Source organism: Platalea leucorodia, assembly GCF_965183815.1.
Source record: "Platalea leucorodia genome assembly, chromosome: 3".
NCBI lineage: Eukaryota > Metazoa > Chordata > Aves > Pelecaniformes > Threskiornithidae > Platalea > Platalea leucorodia.
This window is the reverse complement of record NC_138825.1, coordinates 12,349,457-12,376,205: the sequence shown is the minus strand read 5'-3', so window position 1 is coordinate 12,376,205 and position 26,749 is coordinate 12,349,457. Positions and strand designations below refer to the sequence as shown.

General features: G+C 43.6%; 1 protein-coding gene across 4 annotated transcripts; it reads right to left on the bottom strand.

Moving 5' to 3' along the window:
* Positions 1 to 14,018: 14,018 nt before the first annotated feature.
* On the bottom strand, positions 14,019 to 25,868 carry THUMPD2 (THUMP domain 2 tRNA and snRNA guanosine methyltransferase). Of its 4 annotated transcripts, none has more exons than XM_082307072.1 (10): positions 24,722 to 25,868; positions 24,217 to 24,349; positions 22,662 to 23,074; positions 21,431 to 21,508; positions 20,054 to 20,106; positions 19,660 to 19,747; positions 18,978 to 19,049; positions 18,249 to 18,363; positions 16,380 to 16,497; positions 14,019 to 14,837 (listed from the first exon to the last, which is right to left on the bottom strand). In XM_082307072.1, the coding sequence occupies exons 1-10, from the start codon at positions 24,815 to 24,817 to the stop codon at positions 14,516 to 14,518; spliced, it is 1,488 nt and encodes a 495-aa protein (XP_082163198.1). In that variant the 5' UTR covers positions 24,818 to 25,868; the 3' UTR covers positions 14,019 to 14,515. The 4 variants fall into 4 exon arrangements, with proteins under 4 accessions (XP_082163198.1, XP_082163195.1, XP_082163197.1 ...); XM_082307069.1 differs by having other exon boundaries at positions 24,217 to 24,317; positions 25,726 to 25,868; XM_082307071.1 differs by having other exon boundaries at positions 24,217 to 24,312; positions 24,722 to 24,784.
* Positions 25,869 to 26,749: the final 881 nt, after the last annotated feature.

The following is a 26,749-nucleotide window of genomic DNA, read 5'->3' as shown; positions in this document are numbered from 1 at the left end:
CTCCCTGGGAGTAACTTGTACCCGTTACCCCTTGTCCTCACCATGTGACTCCTTGTAAAAAGGGAGTCTCCATCTTCTTTGTAGCACCCCTTTAAGTACTGGTACATAGTAACGAGATCACCTCTAAGCCTCCTTTTCTCAAGGCTGAACAAACCCAGCTCTCTCAGCCTATAATCATACGGCAGGCTTCCCAGACCCTTGATCATCCTGGTGGCCCTTCTCTGGACCCCCTTCAGCCTGTCCACATCTTTTTTGTATAACGGGGACCAGAACTGTACACAGTATTCCAGGTGTGGCCTGACAAGCGCTGAGTAGAGAGGGATAATGACTTCTTTATCTCTGCTGGTGATGCCCTTTTTGATGCAACCCAGCATCCTATTGGCCTTCTTGGCCGCAGCAGCTCACTGTTCACTCATGTTGAGCTTCCTGTCCACCAGGACCCCCAGGTGCAGAAGTAGTGCAAAAAATTTCCAGGTTTTTGCAGATTAAGTGGGAACTACACACTCCCTGTAGACCCCAACCTAGTGGGGAAGGTCCCAGACTCTCTCTCTCTACCACCCTTATTACAGCTAGAGCCCAGCTCTGAAATTGCAAACGTCCAGCAATTTCTCCCACACCAAAGGTGCCAGGACTAAAAGCCGTTGCTGGTTCTCAAGTAGCCTCAGAACCCCATTCACAGCCACACAAACACTGGGGCTCTGCACTTGCTTAGCACAGTAAAGGTCCCCACACTCACTCTTTCCCTTACCCTCGTCACAGTCAGAGCCCAGGTCAGGAATTGCGAACGTCCAGGGATTCCTCCAACACCAAAGGTGCCAGCACTGAAAGCTGTTGCTGGTCCTCACCTTCCCTTAGCAGATGTTTGACAGCCCCACAAATACTGGGGCTCTGCATTTGCCTACTCTCCTAATGGTCCAACACTCTCTTGGTTGCTCTTGCCACAGCCCAGCTCTGAAATTGAAAACGTCCAGCGATTTCTCCCACACCTTACGTGCCAGGACTGGAAGCTATTGCTGGTTCTCACCTTCCCTTGGCAGATGTTTGATAGCTGCACAAATACTGGTGCTGTTTGCTTTCCTAGCCTCCTAATTCTTCAAGATTCTCTGAGTAGATCTCACTACAGACCACCTCACAAATTGAAAACGTCCAGGAATTTCTCCCACACCAAAGGTGCCAGGACTGAAAGCTGTTGCTGGTCCTCACCTTCCCTTGGCAGCCCTTTCATAGCCCCACAAACATGGGCTGTGCACTTGCCTAGCCTCCTAACAGTCCCAACGCTCTCTCTTGCCACAGCCCAGCTCTGAAACTGAAAACATTCATCAACTGCTACCAAACGGAAGGTGCCAGGACTGAAAGCTCTTGCTGATCCTCACCTGGAGAAGTTTGGGACCTCTCCAACCCCAGATTTTTTGTGAGCTCTGCACCCTGGACCATTTTTGGAATGCTGCTTTTTTTTTTTTTTTTTGTGGGAGTCCTTTATGGTTTCTTTATTTTCTGGAATGTAATAACACCTGGCATTTTTAGAATGATTCACTGTGCGTTACCAAAGGAGTGCTTCACCATGCCATCCCATAGGAATGCATCATCGTGACATCCCAGAGTTACCTATCACGATTTCGTTTTTTGGGAGTCCTGCACCGTGTGGGTTTTTTCTGAGGCACCCAGCTCAAGCTGGTTTTTTTCCCCACTGAACCACTGAATAAATTCATCTGGCATACATTGTATCAGAGACTCTGCTTCGGGGAAACCTAGGGTTGAGCCTGAGGCGAAAGAAAGTGCCCTAGACTGAGTGTATGTGTGAGTAAGGAGTGGAAAAGGGGCACCCATTGGCTCAGTGGAGCTGCCTGCTGCAAAGGGACTCTGGTCCTAGCAGTTAAAGTCTCAGGTGGTTTGTGTGCAACTCCCTGAATGGTGTGTGAACACTTGGGCAGTGGCTTCTCATTTAACAAACGTTTCAACATCTTCATTATCCTTGTCTTCTGGACTTGGTTCCTAGTCAGAGTCTTCATCAGTAGGCTCACACTCCTCTTCCTCGTCATCTATCAAGCTGTCGTTAAGGTTGTATTCATTTGGTTCATCATCACTATCATTGTCACTATCTCTCCACAGCCCTTTTCCCTGTAGGGACAAAAATGTCATCTATTTATGAATCATAAATACGGAATGAGAGAGACCTCCCAGAGACCATCAAGTTGGTCTCTCTCCTCTTGAGAATCAACTAAAGCACCCTACCCAATGCTGACAATTTGGGGGTTGATGTTCAAGACTCTCACGAAATCTGTGCCATCTCTCTCTGACCCCTACTGCAGCACTTACCGGCCTGATCACTCAGAAAGTTTTCCTTCCTGGCCTTAATCCCAGCCTCTTGTTGCAGAGGAGTCATAAAGTTATTTCCTGTCCCTCTGCAGCACCTTTTATCTCTTTCCTCTTTCTCCTCAATTTTTCTCTAGCCTAGACTACACTACCTTAACTCTCCCCTTCACCTGTCCTGCCTTCTTTCTGTGCATCTGATCGCTGATGCTTGTCTGGAACTCAGGCCTTTTTCACAAGGTCATGGCCCAAATAAAGCTCCAGGTAAGGCGTTACCCATTCTCGGCAGCCATAAGGTACTGCTGCATGGTTAACCTACACTGACCTGGTTAATAAAATACACCACTAGGATCGCTTTTGATAACTACTGTTCCTGAAATACAGCCAAAGCACATTCAGTTGTCATGTACTGCAGCCCCAGGACCTGTTTCTGCAGCACCATTTCGTAAAAGCTAACGAAGGATGTAGCTGGTTACTCTTTACTTCATAAAATACAACTAAATACAGTTTATTGCATTGCTTTCAGATTATTTCTGCATTTTGAGATCATTCTGTATATATTCATACTGTGTACCAGTGTATCAGCCATACTCACCATTCCCTGCACCACATTATCAGGCATGATGTTCACCTTGTCTCTAACCATAATTCTTCATGAACTGTCACAGATCCAGGCTGGTTTCATTCAACTGTAAGCACAGGCCACATTTTCTGTTAGCACTTGGAAAACAGTATCAGGCCTCCCCACCCTCAAAGCAGAGTTTAAGTTGATTAGTACACGACCTCCGGGCTTCTTCCCTGAAGGCAAGAACTCCCAAGAAACCAAACAGGGAAGGGCTCCCAAAAACCAAACCGTGAGGCGCTCCACGCCAGGGTGGCGTGGTGAAGTGCTCCGGAAACAAGCCCCTGGGGTGGGGCTCTTTTTTCCCCCCACAAGACCCACTGTGTCCATCTGCACAGGCCCTGCCAATAGCCCAGGTTCATAAAAACATGACAAAACTTTACTGGTTTTGGCCACACATCCAACACCCATTAGATCATCTTCCTGAGCAAAAAACATCCAACAGTACGCTGCTGCAGCAACTTTTCAGTGAACTCGGTAAGCACATAAATTTATGGACTGTGCATAACATGTGTCCAGATAAAACACTGACATAGATGCAGCATTTATCTGAGTCTTACTATTTGGCACCTCAGTTGTCCCTGTCTTTCTATAAAAGGTTCTTACCAGATGGGGACATTGAAAAAATCATGTACGAAACTGAAAACCCAATAGAGACATTTTTGTTTGTGGGGTGTTGTGCAGGGATTTTGTAGGGAACTTAAAAGAGGGAAGGTGTGAAAGACATCAAGATGTAGGAAAATGTTGGTAACAGATATTCGACAGCCTTTTTAATAAACTTTGTTTGAAGAAATACATGTCAAATGCTCTTTTGCAGTTCAGTATTTTTGAAATTTCTTAAGTCATAAGGGCAAATTATAGCCAGTCTGGTATGTTGTTTTTAAAGTTCTTCTGAAGTTTGTTTACTAGACACACAGTTCACAAAAACCAACTCATTCTTACTAACTTCAAGGAATTCATAGATAAAATAAGCATGAAGGCCTAAAATAACCATTTAACTTCATGAATAACTTAAGACTATAAGCAAGTTGAAAAAACAGGAAAATTCAAAGTATGTCAAAATTCTCCTTTTAGTGCACTGCTATAGCACACTTCAGTCTAACTCAAAAGAGCTTTTAAACCAGAAGCCAAAGCTACTGCGTAAAAAGTTGAATATAGACACTAAGCTCATATTTATCAATTGTCACAACCCAAAATCACTTCTCAGATATGGCTGTTAATAAATTTCAAATGTAATACAACAAATTCCAGTAGAACTGGCGAAGCTGCTACCTAAGAAAATATGTTTTAAGTTTCTCCCAACACATTAACATACTGGTGACCTAACCATTTGGTACTTTTTAACTAGGAATCCAATATTCACATGTATTTTATTTAACTGAAAGCAAATTTCAAACCACAAGCTGCAAGTTAACATTACAAGAGACTGTCTACTAACAGTGGTGTATTGCTGATGGCTTGCTATATCCTGGCTAGACCTTTAAACACGCAAACACTGAAGAGCAAACAAGAAATCATTTTCACATACGGACAGGTATCTCCATGAAAGGACACAATTCCTCCAGGATTTGACCAGTGTTTTCGCTGCATCCAAAATACTAAGTAGCATAAGCTTTAGAGTAAGTGCCTAAACATTATTAACCCTTAATCTTCACACTCTCCCCAGTCTGCAAAACTTGCAAAGAAAGGCAGTGCCATGGTTCTGGAACGCGGACACTGCCTATCTGAAGCTGCAAGTCAAGTCTCTACCACAACTGGAAGCAACAACTACAGAGAGAAACTAAGCTCGCTGAGCAAACAGAGCATAGCTAGAGCATGTTCTCTGTGCACCACTCAGGTATTCAAAGGCTGCCAGAAATACATCATTCAGCTGCAAGATGCCAGTTGTTTGCCCCATCAGCACAGTACGAGGGCAAGTTATCCCAGCTGCAGAGCATCGCCAGGCTCCATCCACAGCTCTGAGAACACACACAGCACGATTCTCCAAGTACTACTAAAATACTACATATTTTAAAGGTTGACATCATCTGAGGCTGCTGAGTCCTATGGTTCTTTCCTCACAATACAAATCTCCTTCCCTGTTTTATCTTTACAGTTTCATAGGGAAACACAGCACAGCTGCTTGTCTTAGCTGGACTGGTAACCCACGTCATGTACAGCCAAGTACTCCAGCAATGGGAACTGACATAAAAAGCCAAAGCAGCAGAACTAGACAAGATAATCCGAGACGACAACTTTCAGTGTAAATAAAAGGAGTGTGATGAACATACACTTTCGGAACTACATAGTAACACACTGTCCTGTCTTGATTTTTTTTTTTTTTTTTTTAAAAAAATGTGCATGCATTATATAAACACATTTCTAATCACTTCCAGAATTGTAAGAGAAAAAAAAATGGAAGAAAGTAGCAACTTCTTTCCCTTCTTGCCTGCATAGACCTTAAGGATCAAACCAGGTAGTAGTTAAGATATTTCCCCACCCCCAACATTAAATCTTGAAATGGAACACCAACAGTTATGAGTTAAACAAAAAGTCTGGACACTTTACTTCCCAGATTACTGTACCCTCGTTCAACAAGTCTAGCCACATTAATAGAACAGCACTTGCAGGCTGATAACTGATATGTAGGGCATATGCGCTTTGTGAAATCACAATATAAGCACAGTTCAAGCATAAATCTAGCATACAGTCAAGTCCTAATTAGAGTCTCCAAGAGAATTTCAAGAAACATACTTGATTCCCGGATACTAATGCTCACCTATTATTTCACCCTTCCTTCTTTTTATTTCTCCCTCTATACTCTCTCCAGGTGAGTTCTTTTCTGCCTTGCTGGCTTCCTCATTTCTGTTGTTCTATACAGGTTTTTGTATCACATGGGTTGAAAACATACTACTTAAGACAAAATACCCAACTCTCACTGAAATTTTAATCAGCTTTCCTTTAACTGTTCTCCAACTACATTTTTTTCCTCTCTCACCTTGCTTGACATGCTTGTTATTTTTTAGAAGTGTATTTTGTCCTACACTAAAAGGCAACAATTATTCCTTCTTTCAATAAGTGGACTCAATTGATTTTGTACAATTGTTTTTTTAGCATGAAAATATTTCATTTCCGTGGCCTGTTTCAGTTGAGAAATGCTTACCTGGTTCTAGTTTTATTACTTTAACCACTGCTAGCTGACCCATGTTGACATTTTGAGCCTAAAAGAAAAAAAAAAATATTTAGAGAGCAGAACACAGCAATCAGCTCCACATTCTCAACTTAACATTCTCTGACAACACAGAGTGAAAGAGCAACTGAGATACACAAGGGTCTAAAACAGTGAAACCACTTTCATGCAAGGTTAGAATTTTTTTTCCTAAATACACTATGCATTTATCTTTTATTGGGCTTACGGTATGTATTTTCATTAGATAAGAATCATTATTGAGTTCTGTTATATCCAAAACACTTATTTAAAATAATCCACCTCTGTGCTTAATGACAGTGAACCAAACAGTAAGAACTCTGTAGCTAGCATGCTCTTCTCCAGTACATGTTTGTAGGAAGCATTCTTCCAACAAAAATTCTCATACTGGATTTATTTTCTAAAAACAAAGCAAACTATCTCAAAAAAACCAAAACAAAACAAAACAAAAAAACCCCCACAACACTAGGTAGCTAATTTGTACCAAGAGCTGAAGCTTTAGGTATGCTCAGGAAACCTTGCACAGCCACACAAGAGTCCTAAATCACACAAGTCCTCAAACATGCTGTACTTCATATTAAAATCCGTAAACAAACCAACCACTGAGATACTGACTGCAAAGCAGTTATAACATACACGGATCTCACAGCAGACAAGCAGGGCCCAGGGAGCGTCAACAGCTGCACCCTGTAGCGTATGTGACTGCTTCCAAGACTCCCATGAGAGCGATGCAACGCGTCCTGCTCATTTCGCTACATGCTCCTTGGTCCTTACTCTCCACCAGTGACAGCAACCTCCCCTTGCTGCAAGGCTGTGAAGAAAACAAGCCAGCAAACAAAGGAGTTTGAAAGCATTCCTCTCATATATACACTGTGTTGGACCACCACTGCACTGAATGCCGTGCCCGTTCTGCCCCCTACATAGGGCACAGAAGGTGAGACCAGTCCTGCTCTTGCTTTTTCCCTCATCCACTTTCAAATCAAAAAAGGCCAGAATTACAGAATTTAATGATGCAGATAGGTGCTCACCTTTACAGTGGCTAATGGTCTCATTTAAGTCAATTTAGGAGCTCAAGAGCTCACACCTTTTATTGAGATCTCCTCTCCAACATACAAGCTACCTCTTTTTTTTTTTTTTTTTTTTTTTTTTTAAATAAATTGATTCACAGGACTGTTTTGCAAGGCCATAAGACTCACCAAATACTGTAAGGTATTGACTCTCGACATGGCAGCTTGAGACCTGTTGTGGAACCACAAGCGGAGGGGAAAAAAACCCTAAGACTTAAAAAATAGCCAGCAATGAAGTGTGGAAATAAATGCAGTGTGTATTCCTGTGTCCAGAGATCTACCCAGGTTGTTCCTAGCACAGCTGATCTCAAACCTCTCACTGTTCCTTGGTGTGGCAACGCTCTTCTGCAATACTGGGAGTACTGGTGTTTGCAAATAATTTCCAGGTAGATGCTTATGGATAGATCCTGAGGCCAGCGGGAAACCTATAAAAGTCAAAGAGTAGTCCAAACCTGATAGACTGTGGAAAGAACGGTTAAAAAACAAATTTTCTCTGGCAGACTTCCCTGTACATCATTATTTGCCCGCCCCACCGATGGCAGCAGTGTCTCCACTCATCACTGTATGGTGGAACAAAGAAAGATGTTAAAGACATTAAGAACAGCAAAAACAGCAGAGAATGAAGGCAACACATGAGAAAGCGACACCGCTGAAGCACGAGCTAGGATTTTTATTCCTTACTTCTTTTCCCAACACGTTCTTTTCATAGCGAGAAACAAACACAGAGGCAAGATGTTCATGAATCAAAGGTCAGCATTTTTTTAACCTCCAAGATTAACAAGAAAAATTACTGAAGCTTTAACAAAGACCTGACCTCATCAGGGATTCTTGTTAAAACTTAAAGACCTGTTTGGGGGCAACTTGTACTAGCAAGATAATCAATGAGACACAACTGTAGTGGATACAAGTGAGGAGATTCTGAAGTTATGTATCCTGCATTCAACTGGGATGGGCAAGCCAAGCTGGAAAAATTTCACAGGCTTCAGGGACATTGCTAGTCTAGTAAAAAAAAAGTTTGGTAATTTTTTTAAATTTTATTTGTATTTAACAATATTGTGTTCAGCTGTTAGGATTTTTTTCTCTCACTATGGCTCCATAGGTCACTATGCTCTGCACAGTGCTATGGCATCTAAAGCCAAGAAAGGAGGTGGGTAGGAGCTAGTGACGATTTTCGAACAAATCTGATTAAAACATACGAGGATACTGGTCACAAAGTCCTATGTGGTAGAGATGTCAAAAACCTATCAATAGTAGACAGAGAAATCTATAGATACATCTATAGATACATCTGGAGCAGGACATGCAAAATCACAGGCAAAGGAACAGAGTCTGAGAAGCAGGCAGCCTTGCCAAACCTGCGCTCTCCACACCTTGTGGCTGATTCGGCCCCTTCCCATCGCAAAGGGATTTCTTCCTCAATGTCAAGTTCTCAAAAGAACTGTTCAAAATCGTAGGCAGGAAAGAACAAAAATTGTGTCTTTTCAATTTCAGCTTAGGCACTGCTTCCTTTCTTCAACACCAGCAGTAGTGGGACTCTTCGGCCACTTGGCCGTTCTCTGGACCAGTATCAGCCAGGGCTCATGAAAGCCATAAAGGAGGAACAAAATCTGATTTAATGCAGGTCACCAATGCCTTCACAAACAGCAGGCTACCAACTCCTTCAGGGCATGAATTTTTACTTCAGAAAACATGACTTGAAGTCGACAATCTGAATAAGTTATGACTTTGCATCCTATTCCATCTATTCCATTTGAGTTATTAGCATTGAAGGTGTTGTCACAAGTAAGAATATGAATTGCCTCTGTTAATCTGGGTATTAAAAAAAAAAATCATCCTGATTGTAGTGACACAAGGGTTCCTTGCAAAGGATGAAGATTAGGTACCCCTGACAGGTTTTACTAGATCGCATCAAATACCTTTGAAATCATCAGTTATGAAACAATTCCTTGCCTAAGCTCACATGAATGAGACACTGAGAAAGACTGAAGTACCGCATGCTTTTTAACGTGGGTTGGAGCTGGCTCCGACTCTTAATTTGAGGGTGCTTGCATACGTACCATACAATACCTCAGTATGTTGCTTTCATTTAGCATAATCATGCTAAAGTTGCCAATTACTTATGGGTTTTGAGATTAGTGCATCAATAAGGAGTAGCTGGCTGAAGAAAAATTTCAAATAAGTATTTTTGAGTCAGCAAATGCAACCAAAAATTTCAAAGAGGCTCATGTACGAAAACACAAGTTCATTTTTTTCTTTCTACTTGCGCTGGAAGTGCTCTAACTCCCAGTCTTTGTGATGATGAGGTAACAGCAAAAGCCAAGAGCTTTTCCTCCCATTCCTGTTTCCATGACCAGGAGCCTGCAACTAATTCCTTCACATGCAGATTTCACAAAATGTAGCCCCTGCTTTGCCATCATCACTGCAACATGATCTATCTAGAAATCAAAAACAGTGTACAATTCACCTGCCCATTTATACAAGTGAACTATGTCAATGGGAATGCATTACACAGGTCTTCCAGAAGCACAGATCGGCCTACAATGCCTGCATCTACATGTAGTCACATTATTAAATGTGTACAGCATTTATACAATGTCTGCTCTGGAAAACCATATAGAGATCCTCATTCTACCAGTAGCTAAAAGAACGATACTCTTCCAGAGATCTAGACTGCCATATCTGGGGAGGAGTTTAAAAAAAATCCACCAACCACTAAGTCAAGCTGGAGAAGTGCTACCTAATTAAACAGGAAGTAATTGCTACTGTCTCTGTCACAACAGTAGGATATCAGATTGAAACATTATATAAAAAACTGCCACCAACTAGAAATAAAAGCTAGAAAAATCCAGGTTTTGTTGTTATTCCATTATACAAAAATTCATTAACCAAAATGCCTCGCAATTGGAAAGACCTTATTACTCTGAAATAGAGAAGGAAAGAGCAGTGGGGTAGAGCAGTACTCAAACAGACTCTATTCGGAAACACCAGCTGAGTGAGAGTATGTGTCTGAAAAGAAAAAGAGGTGAAAGAAGAAAAGGAGGAGGAAGGCTAGTATTTAACACTGCCCTTAATATATGCCACAACAGCAGATTCATGAGAAGGAGAGGTCTGTGCAGCTGAACCAGTATAGACATAAAATCCAAGGTCCAAGGAGGTAAATCTCTTGCCAAGTTTATATTTGTCCTTCAAACGGAAGCTGGTAATATAAAGCACATAATGCTGCAACAAAAACTAGGCCAAAAAGCAAAGTCTAATACAGTAACAACAGGGCGCTTGTTTTTTACTACTTCCTATGTGAATTGTTGAACAAAATGCAGATGAGCAATTTCTAAACAAGTTGCTGCTTCATGGGATAACTGGTCCCAGGACACAGACAGGCTTCCTGACCTGGATTAGCTCTGCTCTTCAGCAAAATGCACCCAAACGGCTTCCCAATCCCCTTGCTTCCAGCCCTACAGTCCTCCCCTTCAGCCTCTCTCAAACCCACACGACTCTCCTAGGAGCTGATTCAACTCTTCAAGCCAGCACAAAGCCACCTGCCTTCCTATTTTTGGTTAGTTTTCTGCCAGGTTAGCTAACCGCACTGGCCAGGCATCACGTTGAACGCCAGAGCTAACACAAGGTAAGCAGCAAGACAGCCAGGAGCAGGGTAGGGAATCACCCCTCTCGGCAACAGTGAGCTGTTACATCAGTTCAGCCCATCCTACAAAGTCACAGCAGTAATTAAGAGGAATTGAACTACTAAGAATTATGCTAAAAATAATTGGGTTTCACATGCCAGTGGGAGGCGTGATACCAAAACACTACAGAGCTACAACTTTAGAAAGCAATGCTTTGATCAAGGTGATGTTAAACAAAAAGATCTGAAACTAAGGCAAACAAAAATCCCTAAGCAAAGCATGGATTGTTGGTTAAGGAAACCACAGTCACAGAAACTTTTTACCCAGTACAGTAAAAACAGGATGGCAAATCATCCACCCCTCTCTGCCTGCCTGACAAGCTTCAAAAGATGATTAAAGCTGAAAAGAGATTCTTCAAAACATAGACATTTATTCCTAGCAAAGTCAAAAGGAGCTTCAACAGCTGTAATGTCAATCAAGAAGAAAGGAAGACTAAAATGCCTATCAAAAAGCACACAACTAAAAGGCACAGTTTCAGTATTTCAGAAGCCATAAAACTGTAGAACAACTGATGTCTTACTGGGCCATCCCAGGAAAGAGTAGCAAGGGCACACATGTGCAGAGAAGAGATTTGTACGTAGTACTCTGCAAAATGGAAGTTCATCAAAACTCAGGTTCATCTGTTCTGGACATATTCTCTTCAAGCAACACACAGGAGCACTATCAGGAACCATGAACTCTGAAACACAGTCAACTGCAGAAAGGAGTAACAGTCACCAGGTGTTCCCTACAGATACCCACAGAATCCCAAGAGTTTCAGCGTGAGGCAGCTGAGCTGGTAGATACCTGACTTCCCTCACCAAAATCAACGTCCATGCCAAAGGGCTGGGGAGCAGAAAATCAGGCTTTCTCTTCTTTAAAATGAGACCTCAAGCAGAGCGCACCCTACCGAGTCTGTGTCTTCATTTGTTAACTGGCTGAAGCCATAAATGATGAAAAGAACTGAAATAAGGCAGACATGGTATAACTGATACCTTTGCAGGAACAATAATCTCACTTATTATCACAACTATTTGAATTTCAGTAAAGGGGAAAGTAAAAGAAGGGCTTTTCTTTTAGTGAGATGCTGAAAATCTTTGGAGGGGTCCACCCACACTAGATGAACGACCTGTGAGGAGGCAAATGAAGCTCAACCTTTATTAAACCAAAGCAATGATTCTTTTTTTCCCCAAGATATGCTGTGATATAAATTAATCATATGAACAAAAGAAATAGACCTACAATCACCTCAGAATATACTTCAAATCTATGTGCAGTTACCACCAAAACCAAAAGTATTAGGATGGAGGCAAACAAGACAAACTATTAATATGGTCTCCGCCAGAATACCACGTGCAGCGCTTGTAACCAACCCCAAAAGAATGGCACAAAGTACAGAGGGCCTGGGAACAGGGACTATTAGAATGGCAATTTCATACCAAGACACAGAGAAGTCTTTCTAAATAAGAGATGAAGTAAATAGGGAGCAAACAAAATTAAGCCACCACCTCATTTAATTGCAGAAATAGTTCCTGAAACTGAGCAGGACAGGACAGTGTCTCTTTTTCACAACCAAAAAAACATAACTATTCTTTTAGACTTTGCTGACCACCCTACACAATTAAATTCTCTGCAGCAGTGAAATACAAAAACACAAGACAGAAATGACTTGTACAACAGCAGAACTAGTTTTCATCCTTTCTAGAAGGTGTCATTGTGGATGAGAAAATTTGACAGAAACAGAAGGTGAAATGCAAGAATTTTCCTGACATGTAACTGCAATCAGAAAAGCAATTTTGCAATCAGTCTCTCAACTAGACTTTAGATGAAGCTTAATTACTTGACAAGTAAGTTTACTGAGACACAGAAAACAAAACCATGCAAATGAAAATGTGATATGCAACACTCAAGAATACTCAACTCCAAAAAACCACTAGCAGCAGATTGTCTGTCTGTGTTTTGTTACAGATACATCAACTGTCTGACAAAGTAGTAACTCAATTTCACAAGGGAACAGTCCTGTGTTTTACTTAAACTTCTAATGACAGCTTTGTAATATTAATGTTTTAGCTATCTATTGTGGCAATATAGCTTCACAGAAACAAATTTTAAAAACCCAAACATCATCTCTCTTTCAGATCCTCATGGAAAAGAGTGTTATGCCCAGTGTTTATGTCCCTGGGATACATTAAGAACTAAGCAACACAGATGAAGCCTCATCTCCTACAACAAACTTGCACTGGTGCTAGTTAAAAGAGACACATTATTGTTGACTGAACATTTGATGAAGAGCTAATGGCATGAACAAGTTACCCATTACCTTTCTTGTGATGAATTCATTATCATCTTCTCCAAGGCCTCTTTGAAAGCTGAACTTGGGTGCGAGGGCAGATAATGATAAAAATATTGTTTTAAGCCAAAAATACGTACTTGCGGTGCACTAGCACATTCCCAGGTACCAGCTAAACAGCAGGACTCATAGCAGCAGGATCATATCAATCTGACCCATATCCTCATTCCCTTCGATTCTCCATAGTCCAGTCTGAACCATGGGCTCTTACTTCAAATTCTAAGATCTCCAGAGTAGAGGCTCTGCTGTGGAAAGCACGTGGATAAAGTAACGCTTCCAACAAGCTACACACAACAAACTTCAAAAAAAGAAAAGGAAAAACAAATAAAGCTCAAACAAACTCAGACACACTACTAATTGTTATCTCCATACTAATTACAGCAGAGGAACACACTGCATGAGTCCATCCCAGCTTGCCAAGTTGCAAATGCTTGTCCAAAATAGCATCTGAAAGCAATCTGCAGTCATTCTCTATAAAAATAATTCCCTGTCAGTTCAGGAGCCATGGGAAAGCCTTGAATTAGGCTATTCCTCCCCAAATACCTTTTGCATAGACTAAAAGAATCACTAAGACTTCTCTCGTTGCAGGAGAATTTTGCCATATGCTTCTTTTCAAGCAGAAGTCACTTCTAATTGTTCATCCACTTGGCAAGTTTTTCAATCTTCCAACTGTGCCCTTGGAGTAACATTAACAACTGAGGAAAAGCATTATTTTTGATAGAAATAAGTGTCTTCACCCTAAAAAGCTAAGCCATACCTGTTAGACACTTGCAAACGCTGCAAAGAATTAATACAGAAAATAATAGTTTATTTTCCACTCCAAGAAATCTCAGTAGCAAAATTTCAAACTCATCAGAAACAAGCTTTAAAAAAAAATACAAGACTGCAGGGCTCATGGTAAAGCATATATCCAGCCCTCAAAAAGAGCTGGGAACTTCAGACAAGATGTGCTTCCTAAAAAAATACTGAACATGAAAATCCATTTACATTTAATATTACCACATTTATTTTTGCAGTTCTGCAAAAAAAGACTTTCTCTCACAAAGAAACTCCTCCCAATACTGAGAGGCTTTGCCTAAACGAAGATTTGAGGACTCCGTCCCATTACAGTGTTTTACAGTAAAAACATCTGAAACACTAGTAGGCACCACCTCTCCTAAAAACCAAAGAGAGAAAAGCAGCACCTTAGGACATCCAAAGAAAGTGAGGTGAGCTAACAAATGGCAAAGGGTTCAGATCAGCAGGGCTCCACTGGATCACTGCCATGCCGCTTTTCAAGTGTATCAGGATTCAAGTTCACTTAGGCACAGTGCAAGAAAGCTACCGATTGCCACCAGAAGAGGAGATCTTCCTGTATTTGTGTATGAAAGCATCCGTCTTTCCAAGACTAACTCCATAGACACCATCTGGCACCAGAGACCCAAAAGGCGTCCATCTGCTGCTGAGAAGGGATTCTTCAACACCATTCACCGAGGAGGAAGAATTCCCATCAACATTCACGGCTTTTGCAGTGGTGGTTTCACTTGCGCCATCAGAAACGGCATTAGGAGAGTCATTTTCAGCACACTTGGTAATGCCATCCATGCGCTTATGGAGTTCTTGGCTCAGCAGCAATACAATAGTGCCTCCAACACGAAGTACTCTGGCAATTGCAGGAAAAATAAAGGTGAGGTGTTTATCCTGCCTGGCATTCTTTCATCCACGCAGAACTCAACACTGCTGACACTTCAGACGCCAGTTGCATTCGATAAAACACCTAAGCACATTAACGGTCATGGCTCAGCTCAGTAAGCTACATCTCCAAATGGAATTTAAATTCCCTATCTTCATAACTTATTCCTACATGGGAGAACTGGGCCCTGTTCTGACTCCCAAACATTTCCAACCTCAGGAGTTCTTTCCATTGGGTTAGCAGGGAAGATGGAGCCAGTTTTTTCACTCTTGGTATTCTTCCAAAGATCGGGGGCAGTATCACCTTCAAACTCTGTTTTTGGGTCACATGAGCCTCCCACCAGTCTGCAAAGGAACAGCTTCCCAGGGCAGCAAGAGCTTTTCAGGTTAGTAAGGCAATTCTGAAGCTAGCCTTTCCCTTTGGAAACTTTAAGTCTGTCCTTTCCACATTCCACTGATCCTTAATGGCTTTCAAACTCAGGAAATGGAGGAAAATTAACCATTGTTTGTAATCCATTTTTCTTCATACATAAGCAAACGTTACACTTGGCTTTGAAAGAAGAGGAAAAAAAGGACTATCCTAGTTCTGTTCACAGTAAGTGGATTGAACAGTCTTACTGGTGAAGATCTCATGGTAATGGTCCCTTCCTCCCCTCCACCTTCCCAGGTAAGTATTTTGCTTAGGATGGCCCAACAGAGCAAATGAGACCAGAAGACAAGCATGGCCAAAGGAAGGGATGCTCAGCACAAGCTGACGTAAGACTACCCTGCCGTTCTGTGGAGCTACCTCACCTTCTTCACCATCTTTCCACCGCATTCCTGCATTAGGCAAGTGAGATGAACACCCGCTGAAGACCAGTCCTGCAGAAAGGGCTTGTTTTCAGCAAAGAAAATAAATAAAGGGGCAGATGGTTTGAACTGCCTGTTAGAAGCAGTCCGCTATTATCTTGGGTCAAGTCTGCCAAAAAATGTCAGGGTGAGAGATGAAAGGAGGCATCTAAAAGCAGACCAGGTGGCTAGCTAGATATTCCAGTACATGCTAAGAGAAAGGAAAATGCATAACACCATTTTCTGGTCTGAGATCCTTCCTGCCAAGCCAGACTGGTAAAAGCTGAGCTGTGAACCCAAAAGGAAAGCTTATGATTTTATACAAGCAGACCTCAACCCAGAAAGGATTACTGCTTCATTTGCTTGGCCACGCTTTAAGTTTGCCTAGGTCATCCTCTCCTCTTTCTCCTTTCTGCCTTGGAAAGGATATTTGTGAGTGTGGCTCACACAACAAGCTCACTCCTTGTCAGCTAGTGACATCAGCACGTCCACAGCTTGCACAACAAGCCACAACAGCCTTTAAGGCACAAGTAAAGGCATCAGACTTTCACAGCCTGCACAGGATCAGACTAGAGAGCTGGAGACTGTTTGGAATAAAGCAAACCTGAGGCTGACTGAACGCTTAGGATCGCAAACCATCATGACATTTACACCAAACCCCAGGCATGTCAAAGGCCGCACGTACCTTTCCGCTTCCTGGAGAATATCCGGAAGAAGCTGTATGTCTTTTGTGATCTTGAACTTCTTCCCAAATGGAATATCCGAAATCACAGCATCAAAGCTTTCTGAAGGCAACGGCAATGCTGCAGAATAAAGGCAGGTCTTCACATCTGACTGTGAAAAATAAACAGCAGCTATGCCCTCATGCACCTTACAAAACCATCTGCCATCTCTTTTGTGGGTTATGCACACAGATTCATAGTTCCTTCTGTACTTACGCTCACAAACAGCACTACAAAGCCACCAACCCAATGCAGACTGGGGAGAGACAAATGCATGAGAGCATGGTTTAGCTCACAGATTCCCTGTTACTGGTGATATGTTTGCCCCAATAGCATGAGTCTCTGAACAGGGGACTGCATGGTTCCAGACTAACTGCTGCTTCTCAACACACAATGCATCTTTACAAGCAAAATGCAAAAGAAGAGCTAAGCTTGCAAGCACTTAGTGCAGATGTTCAGATGCACACATATGAATGGCAGGGAACCACGTGCTAAATTCCTCTCCATCTCCCTTTTCTCCCCGCAAGAATCTGGTTACAGCCAGAATCACTTGGATTCTGTCGGTGCTAGTGTCTTTGAACTATCTCCCCAGAGTTTCTGCATCCTGGGAACAGTCAGTTTTCTTGACCATGAGGCAGCACTGCACCCTTGTGGTGACGAAGGCTGGCCACATACCAGGCTGTGCTGGACAGAGTATAGCTAGCATGTGAAAGGACCAGACTATGGGTTCTCCATCCCTCAGGATGCTCAAAACTCGACTGGACAAGGCCCTGAGCACCTGACCCAGCTCTGGGGTTAGCCCCGCTCCGAGCAGATGACAGGACTAAGGACCTCCAGCAGTCCCTTCCCACCTAAACCCTGCTGTGATTCTATGCCAGCTTTTCCAGAACTAGCTGGAGATGGTTCTTGGACGATGCTTGGAGCAACACTCGCAGCACAACGATTTTATCTACAAATGGAAGGACAAGTTACCTACAGTCCTTCTCAAAACATGCAGAAATAACTGCTTTGACCAGTGACAAAGACACCAATTACTTATTCAGTATTAGAAAAGCCTGACATCAAAGCACCTTCCATGTGCTTAGAAGCCAAGCCCAATTACAGCTTTTAAGTAAGAAATAAAGCTATATATACTCTTATAAAAAAGAAATAATATTTCTTACCAGAATGGTAAGAAATATTGCAAGGTAAAAAAACACGCATACTTTATCAACCATGCACAGGAAAAAAGAGCCAGCTTTTGTCTGTCATTAATTTCATAACAGACTAATTTAGACTCAGGCCTTGAGGTCCACAATAAGGTCATAAAATTAGTACCTTCTCCCCAGACTAGCTCATAAACTGAGAGCAAACAGATTCCCTCTTCCAGGAAAAAGGCATTGTTATTTAAAGTATTCCTACTGCAAAACATTAACAATTCAACACTGAGCTTAATGAGATCCCACTATTACTCATTTGGTACATTTAAGTTACAAGCAACATTTTATCTGGATTTGTCCTTGCTGTGTTTCTGTTAAGACACAAAAAATTCTCACATGGTATGTATACTTTGTGGTATTCACACATTTACCATTACGACAGACAACTACTGCCCATGTCTGACAATTACTATTTTCAGTGTCTTCTGCTGAGTTTGTTCTTGCCAAAGTTCAGGGGCAGGGAGGGGAGAACAAATAATTATCCATTCACTAGCACTATAGCATCGCTACTCAGCTATTTGTTGCGAGTTAGCTCTACTACACGTCACCTCAAGAGAACCTACATTACCTGTATAATGCCAGAACAGCAAAAAAACTTCAGACATGTCTCACTTGGAAAGCCTACAGACATACCTTTCACAGAAGCTTTAAGTAACTCAATCTTATCCATCAAGCCTGCCGTCCTAATATTCACATCTGCACCCTCTAACTGTGAATCACTTATATCAGCACCCCAGTAACAGGCTTCCTGTTCAGAGAAAAAGAGAAAAGTCATCTAGTTGACAAACAGGTGTGTCTATTTTATAAACCCTTCTCAGAACTCCCTTGTCCTTCCAAGACAAACCCCTTGCTGGGAGATTTCGTACCATTACACAGAGCAATACACAGACCCAGACAACAGAGGAATGGGGGAAGTATGTGCTATCTTCGCTCCTTTCACATTCTGGTCTGCTCAAAACACTTGTAACTTACAGAAATACTGAGGCTATGTCCTAACAGCAAGACCCTAGCTGGCTACAAACAGCCATGCTGCCTCTAATACTGACAACTGACTGTACTGTCCCACTGACACCTCCAATCCCAGGATAAAGCCAGGCAGTTTTAAAAGTCCATGGTTGCCTCATGCAAATCCTGCAGTATAAATAAAGGGCTGCCCGCACCCACCCGCACAAGTATGTAGGCCTTTGTTTTACACTCCTGTGGAGGAACATTTGTACTAAAACACTTAACAACTGTCTAGAAAGATCAATTTCGTTCCAGCTTTCCAGTAATGGACTTTGGTATAACCGTGGGACAGATTTTTCTTGACGCAACTACTAGCCGTCTTGCAAAGGTCTCACCTATTGTGACTGTGATACTCACGGGCCACTCTTTGGCAGCTTCCAGCAGTATCGTTGCTAGCCCACACATGGGATCCAGCACAAAGGCACCTGCCTACAAACATAAAGAGGTTATTGCATCGCAAGCAAGACAGACTCCTCTCCCAGGACAAAGCTTACTCAGGGATGTACAGATCACCTACATACTGCCACTGAATCCAGCATAGGTAACAATGATCCCTGGATTACCAGGCCATAGGTGTTTCTAAGAGAATACAGTAAAAAGCATTAATAGTTTCACTAAAGATAATGCATCAATGCATCTAGCCTTGAGGTGACATCTAGGGGAAAAAAAAACATGAGCGGACTGCAGACAGATATTGGTACCAAATCTGTGAAAAACATCACACTTGCTTCTGTTTTCCCTTGGGAGAACAACCCCAAACAAGGTTTGAAGCCTGGACAGTGAAAAAATCTTGCCATTTAGACATATATCCATACAAGGAATTACACCTCTGCTGAGAAGGACCTGGGATGACAGCAGATATCTGGTTGAACAGCAGGTGACAGTGCACTCTGATCACAGATAAGACAAACCCTGTCCACATGCATTATAGCATGGGGCATTAAAATCACCACACTTCTTCAAAGCTTCCAGCTCCAGCTCTGATGAGCAGCAACTCTCCATTCAGGACTTTAAATCTTTGCCATGAACATTCACTTACACTGATTTCAGCCAGAGATGCCATGGCCCATGCAATTGTTGACCGCAGTCCTGCTGTTTTGATATACTCTCTGTTTGCCAACGGAAGCCTGCAGACAGCAAAAAATCAACATAAGATAAGGGCACAACCACCCAGAAAAGCCCATGTAATATGAAAGAACAAATGAAGTGGACAGATTTGCAGACAGATAGAAACCACAGTCTGCTTTTATCCATAACCCACTGCAAAGTCTGGCCTACATGCTCAGATAAGCTCCAGACAAACCACAAGACTAATGGGACAGTCTAGTGAATATTAAACCAGAAGATAAACACCCACAGTGGACAGCAAGACTATTTAGAAATTATGCCTGTTCTGATACTGCCAAGACAAATCTGGTGAGGAGAATGCCTACCTGAAAAGAGGAATTCCCACCACAGAGTGAATGTCATTAAGATGTACAAAGATCTGAAAGAGGAAAGAAATTACATTAGAGACTCTCAACCTGACACGACAATAACTTTAACTCATTTAAACAGACACAGAAGACGCTTCTACGAACTTCTGATCCTAGTTTTTAAGAACAAAAATGCACACTTTACATAATTATGATTAATTGGAAGAAATCACACTAGATAATCTGAATGCCACTTTAAAGAGGATTTAATATTTAAACAAGCTGGGGGGGTAATTTTGTCAGCCAGGAATCCATCAGCAAACTCTTGAATCTTTAAGGGAACCTATTTTTGTAACACTGAACACATATTTTTAATTATAAAACCATTTAGGTTTAGGAGAAGATTATTCACTGTATACTAGCACTCAGCTATCCACACGCACACTTTTTTAAAAAAAAACAAGTGCCAATGATTCTATGATTCTATGAAGGCGCATTTCAGATGGAAGGCAAATGTGGGTAATCCTTCCAGAAGTACAGGCAGCTCAAAACAATTGTCCTCCTGTCCCATAGCAAGCATCCCAAAAGAAGACTGAGCTCCCCAACAGGTCTTGCATGACTACAATCCCTCCCCAGGAAGCCCAAAGAGAAACATGATGCTTTTGAAATATCCCAGTCCTCAGCACTTGAATTATTTCACAGCAAAAATCTGGACAAGAGCCCCACTTGAGACTCAACAAAGCTGTATTTGATGCACAGCCTGGGAAAACTAGAGCCAGTAGATGAACTCAGAGTTTTTACAGAAGGCCTCAGACCTCCCAGCATCAGTGCTGAGAGCAGCTTCCATACGCCAAGCACAGGGATGGAGAAACAGCTTGTCAAGAGCAGTGAGCCCTTTCCAAGGTCTCCAGACAGCTTGCACCATGGAGGGCGCCTTAAGCAAGCTGCTTGTCAGGGACAGGGTCTAGGAGAAGGCTCTCCCATAAACAGCATTCTCAGGTTCCTCGAGAACACAACCTGGCTGCTCGCTCTCTTCCCCTACAGAGGCTAAACTAGCTGCCCATGGCTCAAGTGACCTCCACTTTCAACACAGTCAGTGTCCAGCAGTTTGTAAACATGCTGGATCCTGAGACATCGCCTGTATGGATCCTTCTCCTCATGTACAGGCCCATGCTGGCCATTGTGGTATTTATTTAAGTGCTTTGGAATGCATGCACACAGTGACTACCAAAAACTTTTGCTCAGCACTACCAGATGACTGCTAGTTAAATTTAGCAGCAGAAAGACAAACAGGGAGAGGCCATAGTCCCACATGCAAAAGGAGCAGAGAACAAAACAAAAGATATCAGGGACAATTCTGGAAGCAGCAACAGGCCATTTGGCAAGCACCACTACCTCCACATCGGGCTGCCGCAGATCAGCCCGCCACCCACATTGCTTCATGAGCGCTATGCCGACGGCTCTTCCAATCTCCTGCAAGGGGGAAGAACAGTCACAGGCAGTAAAAATAACACAATTAAGAAAACTACAGATCACAGCCTGGACTGCACAATCCTTATAAATACCTGAGAAAAGAAAGAGTGTCTCTTTATCCCTAGCAGCACAATTCATACAAAGACCAGCAGAGGTACAAGAGGGCACAGCGAGTGAGTGAGGGGCAGAGCAAACACACCACAGGACAAAATGACTATCACTCAACTGGAGTGCAGGAGGCTGAAGTTCAAGTCCTGCCCGAGATACAAGAAAAGTTATCATCATTTTAGAATTGTAAATCACACACACAAAATATTTCTGATGGCTGTAAACTAGATTACCTAAGAGAAAACCTGTGAATGCACAACTACAACTGAAAATTTTAATGCTTTTACAGCATCTAGAAAGCTCTGACTACCTGTTCAAACACACAGCACAAATTTAAGCAAGGATTCATGTTCACAGGCTTATGCGTCCCATCTTCCCAGGAAAAAAAAAAAAAATCTAGTTAAATTACTGTTATCTTCAAGTAAGAGAAATTTACATAAATTGCAGCGACACAAGGTTTCTTTTTTATTTTTTTATTTTCCTCGCAGTAGAAAGGTATTATAGATGGGAAGAGGGCTGGATGGAAAGGGCCCCTGGAGGTCTCTATGCCACCACTCTCCCCCAAGGACCAAGATCCATCCCCCAGGATACCTCCCAGGGCTGGTCCTAGAAAACAAGATCTCCCCAATGCCCAGCCAGAGCCCACCGAAGCTGCAAATTCTGGTTTTGCACCTTCTTTTACATTGTCTGCCACAATTGAAAGGAGTCTGGCTTCACTGTCATTGCAATGGCCCTTTAAGTAGCTGTAAACTACTATCACATCACTTCTCAGACTCCACAAGCCCAGCTACCTCAACCTCTTACTTTACTTATCCACAATAAAAGGCATTGATTTGAAAAATATTCAGGGTAACAGTGCCCAGAAATTAACAACATCCTTCGTATTTCCACTTGTTTAAGGTAAATGCAGGTTAAGGACTTTTTTGAGAAAATACAGAAAAAGTTTGTTATTCTAAAACATACAAGACACAATTGAAATAACAAATAAACTACACATCTCTCCATCTTTGCTAAATTCTTTTAAAACATAGATACTTTAGCATACCTGTGAAGGAAGCACTTTGGCAATCGCTCCACTACAACGACAAGAAACTCTGAAACTGAAGCTAAGCTGCTCATTTGCAACAGGTTCCTCTCCACTGCTTTTGGAAGGGTCTTCTAAGGAAGTCTTGCTTTCAGTCTGGCAGTCCTGATTGCTCTTTCTCTCTGCTACCACACACCTCTCTCCAGCTTCCACTTGACATTCGTCAGACACAGTCTCTCTCACTTGTTCGGTTTTCTGTCTTTTAGTTGCAATATTTGTCTCTTCTGATTTTCTCTTTAGAGGCAATCGGTTTTCTTGAGAGACACCATCTTTTTTCCCCTCACGCCCATGAAAGTTTCTCCAAATAGAGATAACATCCAGCCAATACTTTGGCTCCTCAATGACAAGGCTTTTAATCTCATGCAGCATTTTCCCTGAAAGAAAAAGCAGTTTCAGGTTAAGTAGTTCAGTCTCAGTATTTGATTTTCCTACAGAGCGAGAACAGCTATTAACAGTGACTGTGTTCAGATTTCCTTAAATGTGTGAATCCAGGAACCACAGCAGCAGAAGCAGACATCACAGGCACAGCTGAGCTCTCAACACCCATCTGCTCCACCAGCAGAGACCCAGGCATCTGTCTGATTACAAGCTCTGCAGAACCAAGATTAAATTGTGCGGGGGTTGAAGTCTACAGAAGAATTCAGCTCTAGAAAACCAGACCACCTCTGAGAGTCATTCCCAGGGATGGAGGACCAGCCTACCACACCATCCTCCTCAGAAAGCACTTGGTCCAGGATTAGAGATGTATGTGGGACACTTTCCAGGACTGAAAGACAGACAGGAACATCAATCACTTTGATTCAGCTCAGAATAAAAGCCACAAGTTTATTCTTTTAGAAGGGAAATCTCTCTTTGCTATTCATCAACCTGCCTTCAATCCTGCAAAGTCTCCAACACACACCTAAACTACACCCGTGGGTAGTCGTCTTGAGCTAGCTACGACAAGAGAAGCACAAGGAATACACAGGCCAGTTCACTTAAAAACCTTGAAGCCAGTCAAGTGGCAGGGGGGAAGGTATTTCTAGTTCTCATTTAGAATCATGGTTAAATGTGACCCTCAAAGCTGAAGGCCATCTGTGATCAACCACATAAAATACCACCAGCATGCAGATATCCATCCATCTTACTTGAAATTCTTATTCCATCACTAACAGAGAATGTGACCTGAGCAGCTGAGATTTACAAGAAATCTATGTACTGAACAGTTAAATTACACAGGATATAGATCTGGATCCACTTTGCCTAAAGGAATATGACTCATGATTAAAATATGTACAAGGGGTCCAAAACATCTTAAAAGCCATTTTCAGCACTAAAAAAGCATCAAAAACATATCTGGGTAAAAGATACTTCAGAATTAATTACTGTCAATAAGAACTACAGCTGTTAGTAAATAAATAAAATAAATCAAATATTCATTTTATAAACAGGACTTGAACTGGGGCTTCACGTTTCTGAGCACCCACCCCATGAGCACCCCGAGGGGATGACCCGAGGGAAGCAGTCAGCGCCATACCTTTATCTCTAGAAGCTGCAAGCGGGGGGTGTTTCTTCAGCAGCAGAAACAGTCGCTCTCCAGACTTGAGTTTCCTCAGCTCGCCCGGCTCCGCCTCTGTGCTGAAGAAGACCTTTCCTGAGACGCAGTCCACCTTAGGGGAAAAACAGGAACCAAACCCACCCGGGAGGGTGTTTTGGGCGAGCGCTGTCAGCAGACCCGCAGCCCCTCACACCCGCTCGCCCCTTCGCAGGGAGGAGGGCGGCGCAGACCCCAACTCACCGCGGGTGGCGAGAGGACACGGCCTGACCGAGGGGCAGATGTCCCTGCTCACGGCAGGGGCGGCACCAGACGGGCCTTAGGGGTCCCTTCCGAACCAGACCAAGACCAGACGCGTGGAGCCCCACGCAGGCGGCGGCACAGCCGACGCCGCGGCCGCCCGGCTCCGGCACGCGAAGCGAACACGGCCGCGTTCCCTCCCGATCCGGACCGCACCGCCCCAGGTGGGCAGCGGCTCCCCCCTCACCTCCGTGGCGCCGAGCCGCGCCCGCACCTCCCGCGCCAGGAAGGGCTCCAGCCCGCGGCCCGCCGTGCAGAAGTACCGCCGGCTGTCCAACGCCATTTTAGCCCGCCCCACCGCCCTCAGCGCGGGCCGACGGCCTGGCGACACCGGCCCCGCCTCGGGGGCGGCTCTTCCGCCGTGAGCCCGCCCTGGGAGCGGGCCGGGGGGGGCAAGGCCTCAGCCCCGGCTGCCGTCTGCGTCGGTACCAGAGAAAGGGACTGAAAAGCAGCTTGTACGGAATGTATTTGTACACTCGGGAGGCAAATCTTCACCTGCCCCCCCGGGTCCGCTTCACCACTAAATGCATTTATCACCTTAACGGGAGGTGACGCCCTGAGGGACCGTCAGTGCAGGCGCGAGATGCATTACTGCAGCTCAGCCCTCGTTCCTCCTGTTTCAGCAGCAGGCCGTGCCACCGCTCCCGACAGGGCCGACGGGGGGAGGACTGCTGTGGCGCAGGAGCGGTGTCTGCATCCGCACCATTTGGGAAGAAAAGCTGTAGACGCCCCCGCACCCTCCCATCAGCACCCATGGCCCCAGGGGAAGCACCAGGAGGGCAGCTGGAAGCCAGCAGCACCCCCCCGCCGGGGACCTCCTCTGCTGCAGGGTGTGCAGGAACTTTTTATTCTCCAGACTACTCTCTTGTATGGGGCAACGTTCTCATCCTCCTTCCCGCTTATTTACAGGGGACAGAGCCAGAGCATGAAGTAACACAGGTCTCGTGAGTCATGTATAGATCAGTCTGTAAACTGATCAGTCTGCAAACACTCCAACAGCAGGAAAAGTGAAACAGCTCACACATCTTTGGATTCATTAAAAAACTGTAGCTGTCCCTTAGCTGGAACAAAGCCATCTGTTCTCCAGACCATGCTGGTCTCCAGCAAGTCTTCAAAAGCCAGAGGCAGCAGGATCCAAACCAGCTAGAGATAACAGATTTCAGTAGAAAATTCAGATTTAAAGATACTCACAGTCTTGGTTCCCTTGCCTCAATCAGCTGTGGATAGTTTCCTACTTTTTATTTCTCTGTAGATGGACTCTTGGCCACTCCTGGAACAGCAAACACGAGCTGAGCACACTACAGCATGAGCCCAGCAATGGGCTGTGCGACTCTGATGAGGAACAGGAGCCCACCTGCAATGTAAGTGGCCAAGGCCAACACCTTCTGGAAGCAGCTACCAATTTAGGCTATTTAAATTGCAGGCTCTCAGCATGTCTGTCTGAAAAGAGTTGCCTAAACCCATCAAACAGAGGTCCCCTCAACACAGCCACTATCTTTCACTATTTTTGTTTTGATGCCTGTGAGAAATGAGCCAGTTAACAGCTGGTGTAGAGCTGAGGAGGTTTTGGAGAAACTAGAGACACTAAACAACCTACACAGTGCTGATTTACACACTGGCCGAGTGGAAAACTGACAGCTGCCTTTCACCAGGCAACACACTTAGCTTAGTGACCTGCTGCAGGTCTCAGCAGAAATCCTGCATTTCCAAGGAGCCTTCACCCTAGCTGGGCATCAGTGCAGAGTAGCTGTGTGCTCACGTGAGGGCATAGGGATGGAACAATTTCACAAGAAATTCACCTAAAATTCTCTTTGGCAAGACCAGAGTTTCCTTCAAAGAGCTGTATATTCATCAAGGTGAGTCTATCTTTCAGGAATCATTTTTTCCCTCTCCGATAAAGTCTCATAGAACTCACCACTTGCCATTTCAGCATAAAGCTTACCAGCAGCTGCTGGGCACACACAGAGGAATACAGGTGGATACTCCCATCTTCACTTGTCACCACAGCATTTCCTTACAAGAGGAGGTTTTTGGTAGGGTATCAGTTGAACATAACTCCCCCTGCCAGTTCCCACAGCCCTGCTCTTTGGTTCCCTATATCCTTGCTGCATTGCCCTGTCAGCTGTGGCAGAACAGCTGTTGCGTGTGGCCAAGCTGCAAGCTCAGCTCTAAGTGACACAGCAGAAGAGCTTGTTAAAGCCTACTCAGGTAGGCT

What these genes read in the sequence shown, in the direction of transcription:
- THUMPD2 (XM_082307072.1), bottom strand. Translation starts at nt 24,817, where the DNA reads ATGGCGTTGGACAGCCGGCGGTACTTCTGCACGGCGGGCCGCGGGCTG. An exon ending in CCAAAGTGCTTCCTTCACAG is followed by an intron (nt 21,509 to 22,661) that starts GTATGCTAAAGT and finishes TCCCCCTTGCAG; the next exon opens with GAGATTGGAAGAGCCGTCGG. An exon ending in ATTCTCCAGGAAGCGGAAAG is followed by an intron (nt 14,838 to 16,379) that starts GTACGTGCGGCC and finishes TGCAATTGCCAG; the next exon opens with AGTACTTCGTGTTGGAGGCA.